The sequence below is a fragment of the Amphibalanus amphitrite genome, unplaced genomic scaffold, assembly GCF_019059575.1.
Source record: "Amphibalanus amphitrite isolate SeventyFive unplaced genomic scaffold, NRLGWU_Aamphi_draft 000138F_arrow, whole genome shotgun sequence".
NCBI classification, from domain to species: Eukaryota; Metazoa; Arthropoda; class Thecostraca; order Balanomorpha; family Balanidae; genus Amphibalanus; species Amphibalanus amphitrite.
In genome coordinates this window covers 266618-287820 of record NW_024881633.1, presented here as the reverse complement: position 1 = coordinate 287820, position 21203 = coordinate 266618, and the positions used below count along the sequence as shown (strand labels likewise).

The following is a 21203-nucleotide window of genomic DNA, read 5'->3' as shown; positions in this document are numbered from 1 at the left end:
GGTTACAGACACATTAGCTGATTTTCCTGTATTGATCTTAAAAAAAAAAAACAGGTAGGTACAGTTCCGATAAATGACACAAAGAACATCATCATTCATCATACATTAAGGACTACTCGTATCAGTGAATGCATAACAGTTTGTTGTAAAACGGGAACATTTCAAGAATATGAAAATCAGTAACAACGAAAACTTGACAGAGGAACTGCTTATAGAGCCGAAACGGTTAAATAGGCCAATGCCGATTCCTATAAGAATCAGCCATCAGAACACAATGCACGCTAACATAGCCTAAAGAAACGTCTCAGACCCATGACCCTCATTCATAAGCCACCAATCAGTAATTATAATTAAGCCATGACATTTCCACCACGCTGTCGACTCCAATCCACCGACCCCTCGCCCATTCGCGGCGCGCACCCACGCCTCCCCCGGCTCGAGTTACCTCGCCGGCCAGCGGATCAGCTTGCAGCTGTGACGGGGGTCGTGGTGCCGAGCCCGCGGGCGCGTGCGGAGCGAACTGACCCAGTGCAGTGTCGCATTCTGAACACTACACGCTAAGTGATCGTCTGGGAGCCCGCTGAATGTGAGCTGAGTGAGCTGAATCGTGCTGAGTGAGGCATAGTCTCTGCCTGACGGCTGGCGCAGTGTGAGACAGTTCGATCGCCCGTGACTGGTTTAGAGCTGCGAGTGGAGAGGAATCTAGTGTTGAGTGAACAGCGAGTGGGGTGAGGCTGTGATTTTTTGGCAGTAACTAGTTGATTCCATACTTTCAAAATGGTGAGCTCTCTAAGCTAGAAAGTCAAACTCTAGCGAAGCAGCTGTGAGAAGAAGTGCCGACTGGGCGGGTAGCCGACGTTTGAAAGAGTGAGCGTGGATTGGGTGAGACGCAAACCGGTAAACGGGTAAACGTCGTAGCGTTACTGGAACAAAACGTGAGCACTCAGGCGAACGCCGACCAAACGAACGACTCCAGAGGCTGCGAGGCGTAGCACCGCCTCAACATGACGGCGGCAATCCTGATGGTACTGGCCATCAGCAGCTCAGTGATAACACCAGGTAAGCTAAGAAAGTTTTGTGTAGCTCGTCATGAACTGTTATAAACTTTTCTTAGCGTTATTTCCAGAGCTATGCAACATAAATATACAGATCAATTCATTTCCTGTATATTTATTCCTTTATATTTATACATGTATAACAGAGGACGCTTATTGTGTATGCTGGATTTTATAAACTATGCACATTTACATACATGCATAATGAACTGATGTAATTTCATCTACGAATTGATATGCTGCGATCATGGTTATATTCAAATAAGGGGTACAAACGGATTACTTCAGAATCATGCAGATTGCAGCTTCACTTTCCAACAAATCTACCTCTTATATAGTCACTAGGAAGTAGGAAACAGTGTAGACAAATGCACTTTGGGAGCATATAATTGGTGAAAAAAACGTTGTTAAATGCCCATCAAAAAGTTCTGATGCATTGAAGATTCACTAAACAATTTTTTTTTTAATCCCTGTCATTGGCCCGCTGTTTTCTGCACGTTTTCAGCGTTTTCACAGCAGCAGCGGTTTCGGGTGCGGCCGTCGGACGCGAGTGTGATCGAGGGGGAGAGTGTCACGCTGCGCTGCGAGGTCGACCACCAGGTCGGCCAGCTCCAGTGGACCAAGGAGGGCTTCGCCATGGGTGAGAGATATAATCAGACGGAGGTCAGGCGCTGCCTGAAGGCGGCATGTGTCCTCTTAGCTGTTTGATTCTGTTTTGGTGACGCTGGATATGATAAATGATTATGAATGATCTCGTGATTAGGTAAACAGTTTTCATTTACTGATGCATTTGCTAAAATAAGGTGTACATTTTTCATTTACTGATGCATTCGTTAAAATAGGTACGGCTCTCGCGAGATTAAGCGGTAGGTTTTGCACTTTTACATTTCCGGTTATATCTCAGAAACTAATCGATCTACGATGAAGCCATTTTACATGATCATGGCCGGCTTGTGAACCAACAAGTCGATTGCATCTTCTACATTTAAAAGCTTAAGACGACGAAGATATAGCCTGAAGTACACTAAATTTTCTAGGTGCAAAACCTACCGCTAAAACCCGTCTCCGCGGGTTTGTACCTGTACCTTTCGAATTTGTATCATGACTACGGAAGGCGTTATTCAGCCGGTCTACACGGCTTACGTAACGCATATTTGTTTTACAGGCATGCATATCTGCTTTCTTAGTTCCCAGATCTGATGTTTTTGTAACTTTCCACCATTTGCCTTTTAGCCGTAATGGATAACTGGTTACATTATCCTAAGCGGCCCTAGCGTGGTTGACGGCGACAGTAGGTATAGTCCACTACAGAATGATGTTCCACTTTTCATCGGCAATTATTTGCCTGGAGTGGTAGGCTGTGCCGCATCACACGGGCTGAGTTCACAAATTATAGCTTTTTCCCAATGCTCACAATCGACCCGCTTAATTGCTTGATAAACGGCACAACTTAGCGCTCCGGTCAACTGATAGCTTCTGAGGAGTGGAACATCATTCTGTAGTCGACTATACAGGGGTTCGAGAGATCGTACCATGGACTGTCCTCTCCAGCAGGCCATCAGGTTCGCATTCTACCACCGCAGCATTGTAGCATAATTTATGTTCCATTCACCCTGTCTGATAAAACTCCTCTACGTGCCCCGGGCCCCGTCACATTCAGTCCACTCGCTCGCCTTCCGCCACCGAGCACATGTGTAACGGGAGCCGCCCCCCTGTGCCACGCACCGGTCACCTTACAGGGGGCGGGCCTTTGCCCTGCGGACGGCAGCAGCCGGCCGCGGGGCAGCTGGCGGCCCACGCAGTCACAAATGAGGCGACGCAGTTCGGGTGATTGTGCCAATTATTATCTCATTTGTCACAACGTATACCTAACTACTAGTGAACTGAAGCTGACCCAATCAAGTAAAAAACAAGTACAAACTAATGGCTGTTGATCCGCCTGACAAAAAGCATGTGAAAGTGTGAAGAAACTCGTCGGCTTGAGACACAAGACACTACGGCTAAGTCTAAAGTCAACTTATCTTTTTGTGACTAGCACCTACATACAACCCATAGGCATGTAGCACATCTGAACACATTGTTTTCCTTTACACAACATTGCTGATTTATCGACGAGCCTGTCAACCGCAATCCTGATGCACATCTAATGCGCAGTACGCAGCTCATGATAATCAGCTGTTGCATAGGCTGTCCCGCAGCACACAGGAGCCCTCCGGCACAGCCTACCTGACAGGCCGCCGTCGGCCGGCCGCGCCTCTTCTGCAGGGTACGAGCGTGATCTTCCCGGCTTCCCGAGGTACCGGGTCATCGGTGACGCCGAGGCCGGGGTCAATGACCTGCGGATCGTCAACGTCACACTGGAGGATGACGCGCTGTTCCAGTGCCAGGTTTCACCCAACGGAGGCCAGGAGGCCATTCGCGCCGCGGCCTATGTCACTGTACTGCGTGAGTGAAAAGGGTTCAAGGAAGAAAGGTGTGTTGACTGTTGAAGTGAGAATGCCTGTAATGCTGCGGAGTCTAAGAAGTGTTTTCAATGTCAATTAACATTATCTTCTGAGCTTCGCAAAACGTTGATAAAATCTTTAAAGCTCAGAAGATTTCGGGATGCGTTGGGCTCCGGTGCCTTTCTCCAGCCCTAAAATAGGCTGCAATAAGCAATAAATTGACGAGCAACAAGGTAAAATGCAATCTGACTCCCTTATAATATCGTCAGCTTTACTTTCCTCCATCTAACGTCCCAATATCCACTCCACGCTGAAGCCTGCCTCATTCACTGTGACGTCAACGCCCCCCTCCCCCCAGTGAAGCCCGTATCCATATCGGTGACGTCAGAGGCACGCTCACCGCGACCAGAAGTGTTTGAGATCCGGACTGGAAACGAGATCAAGCTGACCTGTGATGTCAAAGAAGCCAAACCGGCGGCCACGGTGCAATGGCAAAGGAACGGGGTCGACATACAACCGGGTGAGTGCCTGCCTGCAGTAAAGCAGTACGCGTAATAATCTGTTTGTTATTGATCAATTCCATTATTTTACACTCTCGTATTTGCCTGGCGTCAAGGAGGCGACAGAAACATTATCTGAATCAAATACATTTTGTTTTATAACAAATTGCCAACCTGCTCTGTCGATGCCGAATGAAGACGGCCGCTTAACTTCTATAACTTAAACCATTTATTCTGTTCAGTTACCGTAACGTTTACCTCAAAGCATTAGGGGCCAATTACATTTTCCCTCCGGTCTACACCCTATTTTATCCCGCGCCCCGCTGGGCTATTCAGCCATACGCGCCCTGCTGGGGGGGGGGGGGGCAGATTCTGCCCCCTGTCTAACTTCCGAACAGATGGTCGTAGAAAGACGGGGAAAACGGCAATCGAAAGCTCTCAACAAGGCGGATCTTAAGAGCCCATTTTTTTTGCTTAAGTAGGTCAGAGGTCAGGTCAAGGTCAGGTCAAGGGTACAAAATGCAAGTTTCTACAGTATCGGCCTTGCACCGAAGTTGCCAAAGAATGGAATGAGGCTGATTGCCCAAAACGTGTTCTTAGACTACCCAGACAATATTCGTTGCATACAATGTCATTCAAAGGTCAAGGTCAAGGTCAGGTCAGGTCAGGTCAGGTCACCAAAAACAAAATATAGAAAAGGGCATGTGCGACACATGTTTTATGGGTCATTTTACTCATAGAATTCAATAGGCATACTCAATAAGTGATATGGACCACCTCTGGATGAATTTCAGGTCGAGGTCAGGTCAAGGTCAGGTCAAGTAAAGTCAAATTTTGAAGTTGGTTGTTAAGGCCTAAAAAGGTGTCTATCTGAGCAGTTTTTCACGGCGAATCGAATGGTGCTATTTTTGTTTACGTACGAGGTCTAGAACTTCTTAAAAAATCATTTTTCAAAATTTTTGTGTGTCGTGACGTCATAAAATTTTGAATAACTCCCACATTTTTGAACCGATTCTTCTAAAAATTGGTATGTAGGTGCATATAGACCACTTCTCTGACATATATTCCGGTTTTTTCGATACACTCAAAATTTTGGATTTTATAATTATTTTCCCAAAAAAGTCAGTTTTTTGAGAAAAAAAAATTGGGCCAAAATCCAAAATTTTCAAAAACCGAGATAGCCATTTGATAGACAAAGTAGAATCACGTATAACCTTTTTTGTTACGTCTTGATTCCTTTAAATATGAAGATGTTAGCGGCGTTTGAAATTTTGCCGTTTTTGAGGCGAAAATGGCGAACATGACGTCACTAAAACGTCAATTTCTCAAAAAATTTCCGACGGATTTCGCTCACATTTTCAGGGAACGTGTCAAATTAATGTGTGATAAGGTACTGAAAGTTTGACGTCGCTGGCATAACGCGTTTAGAAGTTATTGGCGAAAAACGGGAGGGGGGCAGATTCTGCCCCCCCCCCCAGCGGGGCGCGGGTTATCACACTCATCACCTCCGCGGCCCCCTCAGACCAGGAGGTGTCGTTCTCTGACCCGGATCAGCCGGAACGGAACGACACCAGTTCCACCATCACCCTGGAGCCCACCCACTTGGATGACGGCGCCGGGTACTCGTGTCTGGCCATCCACCCGGCGATACCGGCCGGCCAGCAGGCCAGCTTCAACACCACCGTCACACTCTCCGTACTCTGTAAGTGAAAAGTGTTTAATGAGTGATCTGGGTTATGTGAGCCACCCGTGCTCCGTGAGTTCCCTGTGTTATGTGAGTGAGCTAGCTGCGTTTATGAGTGCTACGTGATTTCTGATACACGGGCCCGTGTCTTGTGAATTTCTCGTGTTGTTTATTGCTTTGAGATATGCGAGTGCTCCATGCTTTGCGTTTTACGTATTCTGCGAGTGTTCTTGCACAGTGAGTGTGAGTGTGAGTGAACTTGCACCCTGGTTTGAAAGCATTCCAAGCTCCGTGAATTCTGCGTGTTTCGTGCCTGTTGGGTGTGGATGCGACATATTGCCCTGTGAGTTTCCAGTGGCCCCCACATGGCGCCTGCCTTGTGCATCGATCCTCTGGCTGAGTTCGATAGCCTTGTTCTGCGCAATTCCACCATATCTAATCCCGTGAGCACGTAATATAAGAGAGACGTGGATAGGTAATTGTACAGATATTCATGTGCTGATATCAAGGAAGATTTTACTATTATTGCCCCAATAAATGTGTCGCAGTTCTATTACTAAAATTTTCGCGCTTGAAGAAGCGAAATCGACAAGTGCAATCGATAGTTGTTTCTATCAAAGGGCAGTAAATACAGGCTACAGCTCGATAAGATACCGATTATCGTTCTACGTTTTATTGTGTGACACTTCTACGAATTATTTTCAATAGTTCAATTTAAGGCGAGTGTTATGCGTTCTGGTTCAACCAACATGTTATCTGAATCACTCGCTAGCTCACTCACTAAAATGGCAACCCTGTTATCATCCCCTTCTTCCCGCCCTTTCCTATTTATCGTCAGACGCACCAAGTCCTCCCGAAATCACCGGCTACGACGAGGGTGAGATTGTCAGAATGGACGAGGAGAAGACTCTGACCTGCATCTCACGGAACGGTAACCCTCTCGCCGAGCTGGTGTGGTTCAAGAACGGCGAGCCCATCACCTACCAGTACCGGACGATCCGCAACCGGGCCATCTCCGAGTACACGTTCAAGGCGGCGGCCTCCGACCTGGACGCCGTCTACCGGTGCGAGGCGTCGTCGTTCGTGCACCCCGAGCCGATGGTGACTTCCGTCAGAATGAACGTCCAATGTGAGTAATACATTACTAGTTAGTTCTGCTAAGCGCTGATTTGTGTTATGCTTGACACCCAAACAAATTACTTATCTATACGATAGATGATTAGGTATTGGGTTCACATATGCCCGGTATTTTGGGTTGTAATGACTGCACATTAAGCTGTCCAGCAATCACTGCGTCCGTGGCGCTTTTGCCGTGCCGGCGCCAGCACACCCCTCCTCTCTTGCGGCGCGGCTGGACTCGTTTCCTCCCTTCTCGCCGGTTTTTCACACAGAGCGTGGGGTGGTCGCTCCGCTGTATGCGACCGGGGAGGCCGTGCCGGGTCGCACGCCGCTCCCCGGCAGGTCAGGTCGCGGCCCGGCCCGGCCCGGGCCCTGTTTCCCGACCGCTACTAGCACGCTGCCAGCACACGTGTCAAATTGAGTTTCCATGGAAATATCAACAAACTCGGGCGCTCCAACTTTGAGTGACTTGACCACAAACTATGGCGTCAGCTCGCGAAATGCGCTGGCAGCGTGGTAGCAGCGCGCTAGCAGCGGCCGTGAAACACCGCCCCGGCCACCGTCAGCAGCCAGCTGATCCAACGCGGCGGGGTCGCGTGGGGTCAGGGCCCCCGGGCGCATGAACCAGACTCCTGGGAGGATGGAGGCGCCGTCCGGGGGCGTTCTTAGAGGCCGCAGCAGCGGGCGTGGGGACGCCGGTGTTTAGGTCACGCCAGGCGGCCACAACGGTCGGCGGTAGCAGACGAGTCAACCGCAGACACCACAGCGGCACACAGCGGCTGGGTAGCATGAATAAATACTACGCAGTAGGTACATTACGTGAAAATGGAAGCCACGTGGTGGCAAAGTGAGGCACGGAACACCGCTGCTGGCTGAAGTAATGCTGGAGAGGTCGACTGACCGCCACGCGTCGTGCCGCCGCTAGTTGACTTGTCACGTATAACTGATTGCCATGGAAAGCAGTCACTAAAAGCAGCTGATTGCTATCACTCAGAGAAAGCTGTACCACCGTTCACAGTCTGTAGACCACTCACTAAACCTTTGACTCCTACTGTCTTATTTGTAATATCACGTTTTAAGTTGGCTGCAAAGTAGAGTCGATCTCACCGGGCTTTCCCCCCACGGTCGTTCCCAGTCGGACCCGAGTCGGTCGAAGTCGAGGGAACTGAGGAGGCCAAACGCGGCGAGGATATCCAGATGTCCTGTAAGACATCCAGCAGCAACCCTCCGGCCAACATCACCTGGGTGCTCAACGGACGAACCGTCGTCAACGTACGTATTCTGGGAATTCGCCCAAAATGGTGAAGTGAAGAGGACGGTAGGGGTCCTAGTAGTGCGTATGAATATGTTGAAGGTCGTAAGCCACAATTCAGGTTGTCGGAAATATCTACAGTCCCTTTTAAGTCTTACAAGTACCGCGCGACAGTGCGGTGGATCCATCAAGCCTGACCGAGGAAGGGTCTACTATAATTTGAAAGTCACCGAACCAATTGACCTGGGGAATGAACGAGGATGTCAATTGCTTCGGTGACTCAAATTTAGCAGTCCTTCCACGGTCGGGCTTGATGGTTCCCCCGCACTCTTGCGCGGTACTTGTAAGACTGACTGTCATTACCTTACAAGCGATGTTGATGCGAATGAAAGCGAAATAACAAGATCCCGTTGAAGTATGGCTAGTGTTTAAATGCATAACAAACATTTAATTTTGGATAGTCAAAATACGCATATTTAGGCTGTCACGTAAGATAAATGCTCCATTATTTCTTTCAGACGACTCAAGCCATTGAGCCTCACGACGAGGGCGGCTGGGTGTCCCAGTCCAACCTGACTGCCACCATCCCCATGAACATGCGCGAGGACATGGTGGTCTCCTGCTACGCACTGAACCCTTCTCTGGGCATCAACGAGGTCGGCACCATCAAGGTCACGGTACTATGTAAGTGCCAGTAGGGTGGCACGCGTAGCCTTTGAGCTAGATGGAATAACGTTGCATTTCCTGAACCTTCAGTTATTTATCAATATACCCACAACAAAGTATAAAAAAGGATTCTGGGCTGTGATAAAACAGGTGTTAAATATTACATTTTGTTGACGTTTTTTTTTTTTTAAAGAAATTGTGATTTGCTAGAAATAAAGTACTCTAACCGAAATTGATATTCAACACCTGACAGTGAGGCTTCCTGCGGCGTAAAACACCAATGGATTATAACCCCAATCACTATTGAAGAGAGATCAGAACTCAGTCATCAAACAAAACAGCCAATCTCTGACTGGCCTTCCCCCATGGCCGCCTTCACAGACCCTCCGAAGAAGCCGCGCATTCTGGGCTACGTTCCGGGCACGTACTTGACCTCAGGTCAGAGCGTGTCCCTCTCGTGCCTGGCGCAGGGCGGCAACCCATCCGCCTCTCTCACCTGGTACAAGGGCTCTGACGAGAAGAACTCCAAGACGAAAGTCGATGACGACGTGGCGAGGAGTGTGCTGTCGTTCGCCGTCGACTACCGCGATAACGAAGCGGTGTACCGGTGCGACAGCTCCAACCCGGTGCTGGAGAGTCCCGACTCGACCAATGTCACGCTGCTCGTCTACTGTGAGCAGACGGGGCGGGGAGTGAGGGAGGGGCACAGGTCGATAGAATCAGAGTCAGCGATCAGAGGGGCACAGGTCAGCGATTAGAGTGCAGCCTTATTGATCACAGCTCACATCTGCACGATCACATGTAATGGTGGAAACATGACGCTGAAGGTTATAACTATAATCTCCTAACTAAAGAATTTACTTTATGTATGTAAAAAAGGAGGCAATTCCACTCATCATTTTTATGCTTGACAATTACATGCCTTCTTTATTACATCATTTGCAAATACATACATGCACTTGAAAATATTATTTGCATCAAATCAAGAAGCACCAATTTCCTAATTATCCCATCAGTAATGAAGTCACCGACGCGTTTCATTCACCATTTTACAGACCCACCGCCTGGTCTGAAGCTGAAGGTCAAGCAGAAGAAGCTGAAGGCCGGGAAGCGGGCGGTCATCATCTGTGAGTCTCGACCGTCGAACCCGGCGGCCAATCTGACCTGGTGGCGCAACAGTGAGCTGGTCACCGACGGAGTGTCGAATGTCACCAGCAAACCGGCCGGCGATCACGGAGGGTGAGATCGAGGGTGGTGAGAGGATAAGACGGGACTTTGAGAGGAGGGTGAGATAGGCGAGGTAAGCTAAAGCTGGCCAGCGAGTCGAAGGGTGAGACGGGGTGCATTCCGGTACAGTCTATCATTTGTGAAGCCGTGCCCGGCGGCACAGTCTAGCTCACAGGCGGTCGTGTCATGCGGTACAGTCTATCTCGCAGGCAGCCGTGTATTGCGGTACAGTCTACCTCCCAATCAGCCGTATTGCGGTACAGTCTATCTCCTAGACACTTGTGTTGTGCGACATACCCCGCGTTCGATATCTCTCGGACGACGAAGATTCTACGTCGTCCGGCCAATCCCGTTCAAGGTCAGCGGGGGCTCGGCTGCGGTTATGGAAGGTGATTGGCCGGACGACGTAGAATCTTCGCAGTCCGAGAGACATCGAACTCGGGGAATCTCCCAGGCATGGTCGTGTCTGGCGGTATAGTCTATCTTACAGGCAGTTGTGTCCTGCGGTACAGTCTATCTCACAGGCAGTTGTGTCCTACGCTACAGTCATCTCACAGGCAGTTATGGCCTGCGGTACAGTCTATCTCAGAGGCAGTACCATGTCCTGCGGTACAGTCTATCCCCCAGGCAGCAGTGTCCTGAGGTGCAGCCTATCTAACAGGCAGTAACCATGTCCTGTGGTACAGTCTATCTCCCCGTCACCGTGTCCTGCGGTACAGTCTATCTCACAAGCAGTCGTGTCCCGCGGCACAGTCTATCTCCCAGGCAGTCGTGTCCTGCGGCACAGTCTATCTCCCAGGCAGTCGTGTCATGCGGTACAATCTATCTCCCAGGCAGTCGTGTCGTGCGGTACAGTCTATCTCACAGGCAGTTGTGTCATGCGGTACAGTCTATCTCCCAGTCATCGTGTCCTGCGGTACAGTCTATCTCCTAGAAAGTTGTGTTGTGTGACATAGTCTTTCTCCCAGGCAGTTGTGTCATGCGGTCCCAGTCATCGTGTCTTGCGATGCAGTCTATCTCCCAGGCAGTCGTGTCTTGCGGTAGAGTACATCTCCCAGTAGCCGTGTATTCCGGTACAGTCTATCTCCCAGGCAGTTATGTCTTGCGACACAGTGTAGCTCGCAGACATGCTGTTATCTCATTGTGTTGTCTCCATGCCCAGATTCACCAGCAAGATCCGGCTCCGGAAGCGTCTGGAGTGGACTGACGACCAAGCGGTCTACACATGCCGCTCTCAGGTCTCTGTGCTGCCCGGAAACATGCACGACGCCATCACACTTCACGTTGCCTGTGAGTGTCTTATGCGCGCCGCTCGCACGTCGAAAAGCAAACTTACCAAAATTTGAGATGGGTGTATGTAGCGTAGTTAACAGTTGACGTTTGCATAAAATAATTGTTGTTGGCTGAACTCAGAAGAGCACAATCGGTTGGGTGTCGTCCATTTTACCATTATTGATTTGCTTCGAACAGATATGGCGTTCTCTGACATCTACCCCGTCTAACTCTATCGGCCGATGTTTCACACTCACCCCTCTTCCCCTTGTCGTCAGTCGCGCCCGTCTTCACCAAGAAATCCATCACCGAGGACATCCTGGTGGGCGACTCGCGTCTGCTGGACCTCACTGCTCGCGGCAGTCCAGACAACATCACCTATCGTTGGTTCAGGGGTGACGGCGGCCTGCCGTCCGAGGGCGCCCGCGTGGTCGGCATAGGACCGCTGCTCAACATTACGGCAGTTCAGAAGGCGGACGCCGGACGGTACAGACTGGAGGCCGAGAACGACGAGGGCACCTCCAAGATGAGGGTCACCATTAATGTGCAGTGTGAGTGATGTATAGTGTATACTCGGGACAATGAAGGAATGGGAAAAATGGGTCACTCTAAATCGAAGCGCACTCTCATACTTCAAACTCGAGTTTAACTTACAAGTCGTAGGTCTAAAAAGGAAGCAAGATTTTAAATTGCTTTAATATTGGAATGGGTTATTGAGTAAAGATATCTTCAATAATTGCAGTGAGACGATTGTTATATTACTTACGGCAGATTAAAAGTTTCACTCATCTTAGACTATATCTGATGAAAAGTTTTCAACAACTGTTCCGAGTTCGTCCCACCCTGTATCCTGTGTTCCAGACCCTCCGGAGGTGACGACTATCTCTCGCGAGCTGCTGGTGGCCCCCGGTGCCACGGCCGTCCTGGAGTGTTTCGCCGACGCCAACCCTACCACCGACGACATGATCAAGTGGTCGAGAGACGACTTCACCTTCGGCGGCAACAAGACCAAGTCGTTCTACCGCAACGGCACCTCCTTCCTCACCGTCTACGACGCCAGGAAGGAGGACATTGGAGAGTTCCTCTGCACGGTCGACAACGGACTCGGAGAGGTCAACGCCACAGCTGGGCTGCTTGTGGAACGTGAGTTCGGATATGGGCTAAGGAGAGGACTAGAAAATGCATGATGATGCTAAAAAGCAATGATTTATTTAAGTTACCCTGTTCGTATGGTTTGAAATATAAGACATAAATGATAAATATGCATATCATAAGACACTTATCCGAGACAGCAATTCATTCCTACGGTCTTACGGTCACAACCATGTATGTATGTAGGTAATGCGTCACAATCTCGTATGTTGCCCTTTTTTTCCAATGCCTCTCGCCTGCCACAGATGCCCCTGAGATCGACACCAGTCCGCAGTTTCTGAAGTCGGCCGCTGAGAAAGGCGAAACTGCTCTGATCACGTGTCGTGCCCGCGGAGCTCCCAATGTTACATTCGAGTGGTCACGTGGTGGCGTGGCCATCGACGAGTCGACCGAAGACGACAAGTACAGCATTACGTACACCAGGGTAAGCAAACATGAGAACAGGGATTGTGCCCCACAATCCCTGTTCATGTTCTTGTGGGGCCACTACGTCATGTTCTGTTCCCTCAAAAGCCCTCAGTGAAGTGACCGGAGGAAAACCGCAAATAACTATATGCGAGTTCTTCTAAGCTCAAATTTTTTAACTATTACCAATCTCTCGCTCAACATCTTTTGGACCGACTTTTCGGCCCCATGTAAACTTGAAAGCGAGATCCACCCTTGCGATATTAGACTCATGTACCTTAATGCTACCTTGTGTTTCTGACACGCAGGAGGGCCTGGTGACCTGGCAGTCGGTGCTGAAGGTCTCCTCTGTGGTCACCGCTGACTATGGTGCCTACGCGTGTGTGGCGCGCAACGAGCTCAACTTCCAGCGCCAGGAGATAGAGCTGGGTGGCACCACCTCTCCCGACCCGCCCATCGAGGTCAAGGCGCTCAGCGTGACACACAACAGTGTCGAGCTCAGCTGGACTCCCGGGTTCGACGGCGGCCTCATACAGGTCAGCGGCTGTGGCTGCGGAGGACAGTGGGTGTGGTGTGGGGGTTTGAAAGGATGTTGGAGAAAGATGAAGCTGCAGTGGTCGATCTGTCATACAGTTGTTAATAATGCATGGTATCACCATCCTTAATCTCTCGACTAACTGAGCGAGCTGGTGACAGGTCACTCACTCTTTATCACTCTTAATTTGTTTGATTATCGCCCTTTGTACTTCTCGGAAGCTTATGATGTGTGTGCTGTATGTTATGTGTATGATGCACCCATCAATAGCTAGCATCTGTGCACGATCAACTGACCTATTCCTGTTTCTGTCCCGCAGCGGTACCGGGTGCGGTACACGGAGACGGCCGGCCCAGAGCGGTTCAGTTACCAGGACGTGCTGCCGGAGAACGCCACCGTGTTCAGCGTCGAGCTGCTGCGGCCCAACACCGAGTACAGCTTCTCCGTGCAGGCCTACAACGACCTCGGAGAGAGCGGGTACACCAAGGACGTCGTCAAAGCCAAAACCACCGGTATGTAGCCGGAAACAGTCTTCGTACATGGACACTGCAGCAATAATAAAAAACACTCAAAAGAAACATGCTCCCATTTTTGTGAAGCAAGTGCTTTCAGACTACAGTATTGGCTATTGCTGAATTTTTCCAGGCGACCGTCTAGTCGCGTGCCATATAGACTGTTCCGGAATGCACTGGTGTATTGCGGCACAGTATTTAATGGAAATCGGCACACAATGATAGCACCCTATTAGGCGTAGGTAAGGTATGCCTCTTGTTTTAAACAAGCCTAACGATGGCCAGCCATTCGCTTTTGGAAGACGAGGATGGCCGAAAGAACGAAAAATGCACCTTTAAAAGGACACTTATCTACACATTATTACATAATCATTCATGAACCGGCTGGCGGCTTATTCTAAAGACGGACTCGTCTAACATGTCACGCATGTAGACAAGCGTATCTATGTCACAGCGTTGCTTCTCTGCCCACCACCATCTGACCGTCATCTCCCATTACACCCCTCGTTCCTCGCACACACACACACCCCTCCTTCTCACACAGACGGTCCGGAGGCCCCTGCGCCTCCCGAGGAGGAGGACCGCGCCCGCGAGCTGCTCTCCCGGCTGGCCGTGTTTGTCATCACCGTGGCCGGCGCCATCCTGCTCGTCATTAACGTCATCCTGATGACGTGCTTTGTCCGACGACGTCAGCTCAGACGGCTGTCAAGTACGACTGCGCAATATCGGGGCGGTGTTCTGTTAGGAAATGTATAAGGGTAATCGTCACAATCCAGCATTTTTTCAAAGCGTGTTTCGAGACCATATCAATAAATATGAGTTCATTGGCAACGATCCGGGAAAATGTCAGATAAAAAGTTGTTGTTATCACATGTAGTACTATTAATTCTAATCGTAGCAATATTAGTCATAACGAAGACACTTTATTTCATTGTTCCATCAGTATAGCCGTATATAGGCATCATGCCTTCCAAGACAGTTCACGGGACTTTTGCGGTATAACATCCCAGCCCTTCCGTGACTGTGTGCCTGTCTCCCGACGCGCAGAGCTGGCCAGTAGCAGCGCCAAGTCGGACACGCTGCGCAGTTACAGTGGCGACACAGACAGCTCCGACGCGAGCCGAGCTGATGACGACAGCTACTCCGTTGGCGGGACGGCCAACAGCTACACGGTGAGGCGGCATTAGAAATAAAAAATAGCGCTGAACGTCATGTGCGTGCAGTGTTATGTTGCAACCGTTCGTTTATATGACCCTGCCACCCGCCGGCCGCTGGGGGGGGGGGGGCTAGTTATTACCCTTTACTTCTCCGACGATATCGTTGCAATGCGAAAAGATAGAAAAAGCGAAACTTTGCACAGATATTCCCGAGTAGCTAGCCTGGATTGCGTCCAACTATATGACGCCACTGTGATGTCATCTTAAGTGATACTACCACCAAACTTACCTCAAGTATGGCCTAGGTATTCATTTGAAGCTCTACTAAGTTACAAGTTCATATCATATCAGGTTTCGGAGATATCACACAAACCGTAAAGGAGGAACTTTCTCTCTCTCCCCCCCCCTCCAAGCGGCTCATGGGTCAACTTTTAGGATGTGTATTACAAACGTCTTTCCTACGCTAAACCTTATATCACCTCTTATATCATATTCTTTGCTAGTGTCGCTAGTGCTCGTCAAGTTCCAGCCTCTCTTTTTATGTTCCAGCGCTGTCGTGTATTATTTCTGTTATCACACACCCCTTCCCGCTCCCAGGAGGGTAGCAGTAGCAGCCGTGGCTACGGTCCCGGCTCAGAGACCACGGCTGGCTACGGCGGACGGCCGTGGTCACCCGCCTCTACGGCTTACAGTCGTGGCGGCACGGCGCGGCGCGCGGGCTACGGCGGGGGACCGTACCGACAGACCGTGCCCACCCCCGACCTCCTGGCGGGCGGCGGTAGGAGGGCCGATCCCTACTACCCCGAGTCAGTGGATCTCTCTGACTGGGGAGAGCAGAGGGGGCAGACGCGCCAGCCGAGACTGCGGGTCCTTCCGTCGCCACCGCCACCGCTGGAGCAGCGCGGCCACCTCTTCTAGACTGAAGACGGACCGGACACGCGGACAGGCGGACAGACGGACGAATGGACAGACGGACAGATTGACAGGCAGGTAGACGGGCAGACAGACAGACGGACAGACGGACAGACGGACAGACGGATAAATGGACCGACGGACGGACGAACAGACAGACGGACGGATGGACCGGACAAACAGACTAATGGGATGGGGATGTAACTATGCGTTGTGCGTTGTATGTACGCTTGTCTCTGCCATACTGGGTTGAGAGTTTGAAAGGAAAGTCTCGAAAGGCTCAATAATCAATATGTATCTTGACGGCGAGATGGATTATTTTGCCTACATGCGAGCTAAGTGTGAATGAGCGAGGTGCCATACCGTATTTGTAGCTTGCTGTCGAATATCATCATTCAGCACTGATGCGTCTTTTATAAGGAGCATGTTACGTGACTATCACAACTGAACTGCCATTATATGTGAGCTTTTCCCTGCGAATAGGTCGATTTTGTAAATAAACGTTTATTGATAATACATACGAAATACTCTATTAGACTTTCTCCATTCAGCCCTTTCACACTATGCAGGTGTCGTACTAACATTTTCATCTCACTGTTTGATATTTATTTTCTCATAGCGTTGTCAAAATGTTACGAAAACTAGGGCTACTACTTATTTACAGGCATGCTAGTGCAAGAATTAACGCGAAGATGACGACTTATGGCATATTGCGGCGACGCGACAATAAATATAACGTTTCCAAAAAGCCCTGTCCGATCACTGGCAGACGGGCACACCCAGGCAGCGGTTGTAGCAGCACCGTCTGCCGTTCACGCAATCCCTCTGAAAGCGACAGCGGCGTCTGAACCGGTCCTGGGGCTCACACTGCGCCGTCTGGCGGCAGACTGGCGCAACTCTAGTTCCCTCCGCTGTCGATGATATGAACAACGGCGCTGTTGTCTCTCCAAAGCCTTGAACTTGGTTGGAAGGTGGACTGCGGTTTCCTGTCAACGGGCGACGCGGTGGGGAGGATGGGCGCCTCCTCGAAGGGAACACTGGAGAGGTGCTTGGCTCTTGAGGAGGGACCAAAGATGTCGAAGGGCGCAGGGGAATGGCTGAGGACGGCCGTTTTCTGAAAGGAAGAGGCGATGAGTGCGAGTTCAAAGAAAAGGGAGGAAGCCGCTTATCCCCGGAGAAATGCAATGATGAAGGATGAGCTCCAGTTGGGAACTGCAAAGAAGATTGAAAGTCATGCGGTGATGAAATAGGCAGCCGATTAGTATGTGAAAGTGATGACGTGGGCCGCCTTCGTGTAGGCGGATGTGTGAATCTTATGTCATGAGAATTAGACTGGGGATTCTTTAGAAAAGACCCCGCTGAGGGTGTTACCGCCACTGACGTGGAGGACGGGCGAGTCCTGAGAGGAAGAGTCGGTGAACTGACAGGCCTCAGAGGTGGTCTGTGAAAGCCAACCGAACCCCCGGGGCGTCCGTTGTGTGGCGGAACACCGACAAACCGATTGGTCGTACCGGAGAAGACGATCGGTCTCCGGTTACCACCGCCGACTGGAAGGGTCCCAGGAGGTCGTGCAGGCTGCGCTATGGACGTCTGAGGGGTGTTCGCAGTTGGAGTAGGACTTCTCACAGGGTGGGAGGGGACAGACGGGCTTTTGAGTCGGTCTGGAGTTGTCTCTAACGGAGGCGACCTCAAACGCTCTGACAACGGGGCCGGAAAATCACCGCCAATGTCGTTCCGATGGTTGTGGTCCTGGTCCCCAATAGTCTCCCGCTGGCTAGGCAGACCCTTGTCCGTCTGTTCTGGTTCACAGTGTCCCTCTTTCACACCATTCTGACGGTGACCCTCCTTTGGACTTGACGCTCCACCCTGTCGGTGTTTTTCTTCTGAACTCGACGTTCCCGACGGACCGCCGGGCTGAGCCGGGATGGCCGGTCTGGAAGGCTCCCCCGGCCGTTTCAGACCGCCGCCGACCTGGCCAGGCGCGGAGGGTTCTTCTCCCTCCTCTTCAGGCTTCCTCACACCACCACCGACCTGGGCCGTGGTAACAGTGACTGTTGACGTGCTGGTGTCCAGCAGGGAGCGGATCGGGTGGGAGATCGGTCCGCCCATCAGCACCGTGTCCACCCCCGGCTGGGGCTCGGCCACGATCACCGCGGGGCCTGCAACAGACGCAAGACGCGTGACAGGACGCAGCAAATACGCAGCATTAATCATTATACAGCATGATGCACACACATCACTAGGCTGGTTTAAGAGCATTGGCGTTTGCAACGTTATGTGTTGCTTTGCATGTAATTAAATCACGCATTCGGCATGGCATTGTGCCTTACTGAAAGTGAAAAGATCTCAGAACCTATGAGTTGCATATTTGTGCCATTACAAAAATATTGCAAAATGTGGCGTGGGCGCAAAGAAGTAGAACGGTGTTTTACATCACAAACCTGTTTTCACAACAGGGATCAGTTAAGCTCCTCAGGTGCACGTAATAAAGCTAAGCATTTCTTCATCGCTCGATTAAGCTTAATGCCGACCGCAACATTTCATTTGCTGCATCATCAGAAGGAATCCATCGATAGTGTCTGAGTTACAACGACTTTCGGGTACTACTGGATACTGAAAACCACTAAACGTCCCATAGCGAACATAATCTTCGGGACAAAGAAAACTAACCGTATCTGGAAAGTCTGTCGGACTTTCCGACGCCTACTTTTCAAACATGTGAAGCTTACATGCATGTGGCACTGAAATTTTCATGTCAATTCAGTAAGATTTCGGGTATTCTAAATCTAATAAGCATCCCATTTTGTAAGTGAAATAAAACAAATCCTTATATAAAGAAAATCGAAGCAGATCCGTCGTCAGTTACGGTGCCAGCCTTAAAGTGACATGTTAGGAGATGCATTAATTGATTATATCGAGTTGTGCCACTCGCAGGGAAGCAAAGAGAATATCATATTGCCTTCTGAATGGTTGGCGCTCGGTATTTCGATATTGAGTTTCCGTGTCACTGTTAACCGGCGGATGTTGGATTACCGTGACCGTGAAGGCGGATCACCCACCGGAATAGCCAAAGCCAGTGATCCGGACAGATAACACAAATATACGTTCCCAATACTCACGGCACGAACACACATCAACACGACACGAACAATGAACATAGATGCTCACCCTTGGCACTCGGCTCGATCCCGAACGAATGGATCACGTTCCCCGGGAAGAACAGGATACCACGCTCGTCGCGATCGGCTCCGTCCGTTTCCTTAACCCCGCTCTCTTGCTGATGCACGCTATCATCTGAGGGTGCGCCTCCTGCGGTTTGTCGGACGCCAAGTTTGGAGCGACCCTGTCGACGGTCAGCCGTCGGTTGCCCAAATCGACGGCGGAGAGCTCGTAGGTAGGCTGACACACGGGACCGGGTCACCCCAGAGCGGGCGGTCTTAGAGGGTAGAGCGCTCTCGCTCTGCAGTCGCTCAGGCTCCGTGACAATCGGTGACAAGATTTGAAGACGGCCAGATGTTTGGGAAGGCGGACCTCGCGGGGATTCGGTCCTGCGCTGGGTGCTCGGTGAAAAGATGAGACGGTCACGGCGACTGAGTTTGTCGCCACTGCTGAAAATTGCGCAAGAAGCATACAACAGAAGGGCTATACAACACTTTGAGGTCTTCATGATAACTTCCGATCACCAGATTGTTGTGAGTCGTACAATATGTTGACAGGATCCCGTTCAAGGCTTCCGTCAAATCTTCCTTGTCAGCTGTAGGTAGGTATTGGTTTAGTAATGAACAAAACACAATAGATATATTTTCTTGGTATGTCGTCTCTAAATCATTCTTGAAAATCTGTCAAAAGTCCACCCTCAGTCCATTCTGCACCCTGTTTACGCTAAAACTATAGGCACCAGCCTCGGCACCAGCCACAGCACCAGTCTCCGCACCAGTCGCAGCACTACACTATTCGAGCACCAGAGCGTCAGCTCCTCGGACCTCTCTCGTCGGGAGACTGGTGTCGTCTCTGCCACCACGGACAGTCATCAGCTACCATGTCGAAATAGCCGTGCGTGCAGGCAGATTCGGGCCAGCAGTGAGTCTCAGTGGCCACCTGAGCGGACCGTATAGGCGCTGTGACGCTGAGTCGCCGGTCGGCCGGCGCGGAGCAGGTTCTTGGAATAAGTCCCCCACCATTGCATGGCAGTAATCCCCGGCTGGACTCTGGTGGTGGTTTGGTACAGGACGGTGGTCGGAGGCTGCAGTGTGGGGCCGAGACACACATCGGGATGCCAGGGGAGTATCCTGTAGTGTGTCCGGCTCAGAGGGTCGTGGTCACTGGTACACTAGCACTGACATGACACACAGCGGGCATGGCTTGAAATATCGACAGTTTACCCCGACCTGACATAAAGCTGTTCATGACCTGACGTGACACAGAGCTAGCCGGGACCGGACACAATTCTGGCCCTTACCTGACACGCCGCTGGCCCTAGCCTTATGCAAAACTTACTCTAACATGACCTAGCCCTGACCTGACCTGACCTGACACACCGATGGCCCTGACCTGACTCACACCTCTCCCGAACCTGACACATTTTTTGTGTTAGGCTCTTTCGGTCTAACAAGACCATTTCAGAGACGCGGCCGCCCTGGTGAGTCGTTGGGGATGAGTCCATCCATTGGACAGGCCACCCAGACCCCTGGCGGTCACCGTACCCGACTACTGGCTTGCTCCTAATGGGAGCTACCCGCATGGGATAAAGTTGCCCGTCCAGCCCGGAACAGGGGGTGGAGAGGTTTTGACTTTCCTGAGGATGGATACGACGGAACGGATGAAACGATGGAACGAAGGTGAACTGACATGTAGCTAGCCCTGACCTCACACCTATCGGCTACCCCTGACCTCAAACGCAGCTGGACCCGACCTAACACCTGACCCTGACCGGACATTTGACACAAGGTTTATCCCCGCCCCGTTCATTCGTCCCAATGTATCCTCAGCGCAGCCAGACACCCTGACTACATAAGAAACACACGCAGCGTCGGGCGTCTACCGCCGACGTCCACCAAGATGCGCGCAAGTGAAACGAATAGTTCGCTGCGGCGACGCTAGATGACTCCTGCGGTGATGCACACCGTCGGTTCGTTGTCGGATCAACGTTCATTGTTCGTCCAGCGCTATTTGCTCTCCGGCTCGCTTTTGTTTTCGACATGCATCTCATCCAATACCGATTGTAATACACGTTTTTTTACTGGCTGTCAACGCACGATAAAGCGTCCTTTTATACGTGACCTCACATACCTATACAACAAAAATAAGGAAC

At 50.7% G+C, this 21203-nt stretch overlaps 1 protein-coding gene across 1 annotated transcript; it reads left to right on the top strand.

Annotated features, from left to right (window-relative positions):
- The first annotated feature begins 555 nt into the window (after positions 1 to 555).
- On the top strand, positions 556 to 16543 carry LOC122382363 (nephrin-like). Its single transcript, XM_043367590.1, has 19 exons — positions 556 to 1059; positions 1561 to 1695; positions 3321 to 3500; positions 3858 to 4019; positions 5522 to 5701; positions 6522 to 6812; positions 7938 to 8074; positions 8573 to 8738; positions 9102 to 9392; positions 9776 to 9959; positions 11110 to 11237; positions 11498 to 11770; positions 12081 to 12362; positions 12617 to 12795; positions 13085 to 13312; positions 13631 to 13823; positions 14368 to 14532; positions 14871 to 14995; positions 15578 to 16543. Exons 1-19 carry the CDS (start codon positions 1005 to 1007, stop codon positions 15896 to 15898), a joined length of 3675 nt encoding a protein of 1224 aa, XP_043223525.1. The 5' UTR covers positions 556 to 1004; the 3' UTR covers positions 15899 to 16543.
- Positions 16544 to 21203: the final 4660 nt, after the last annotated feature.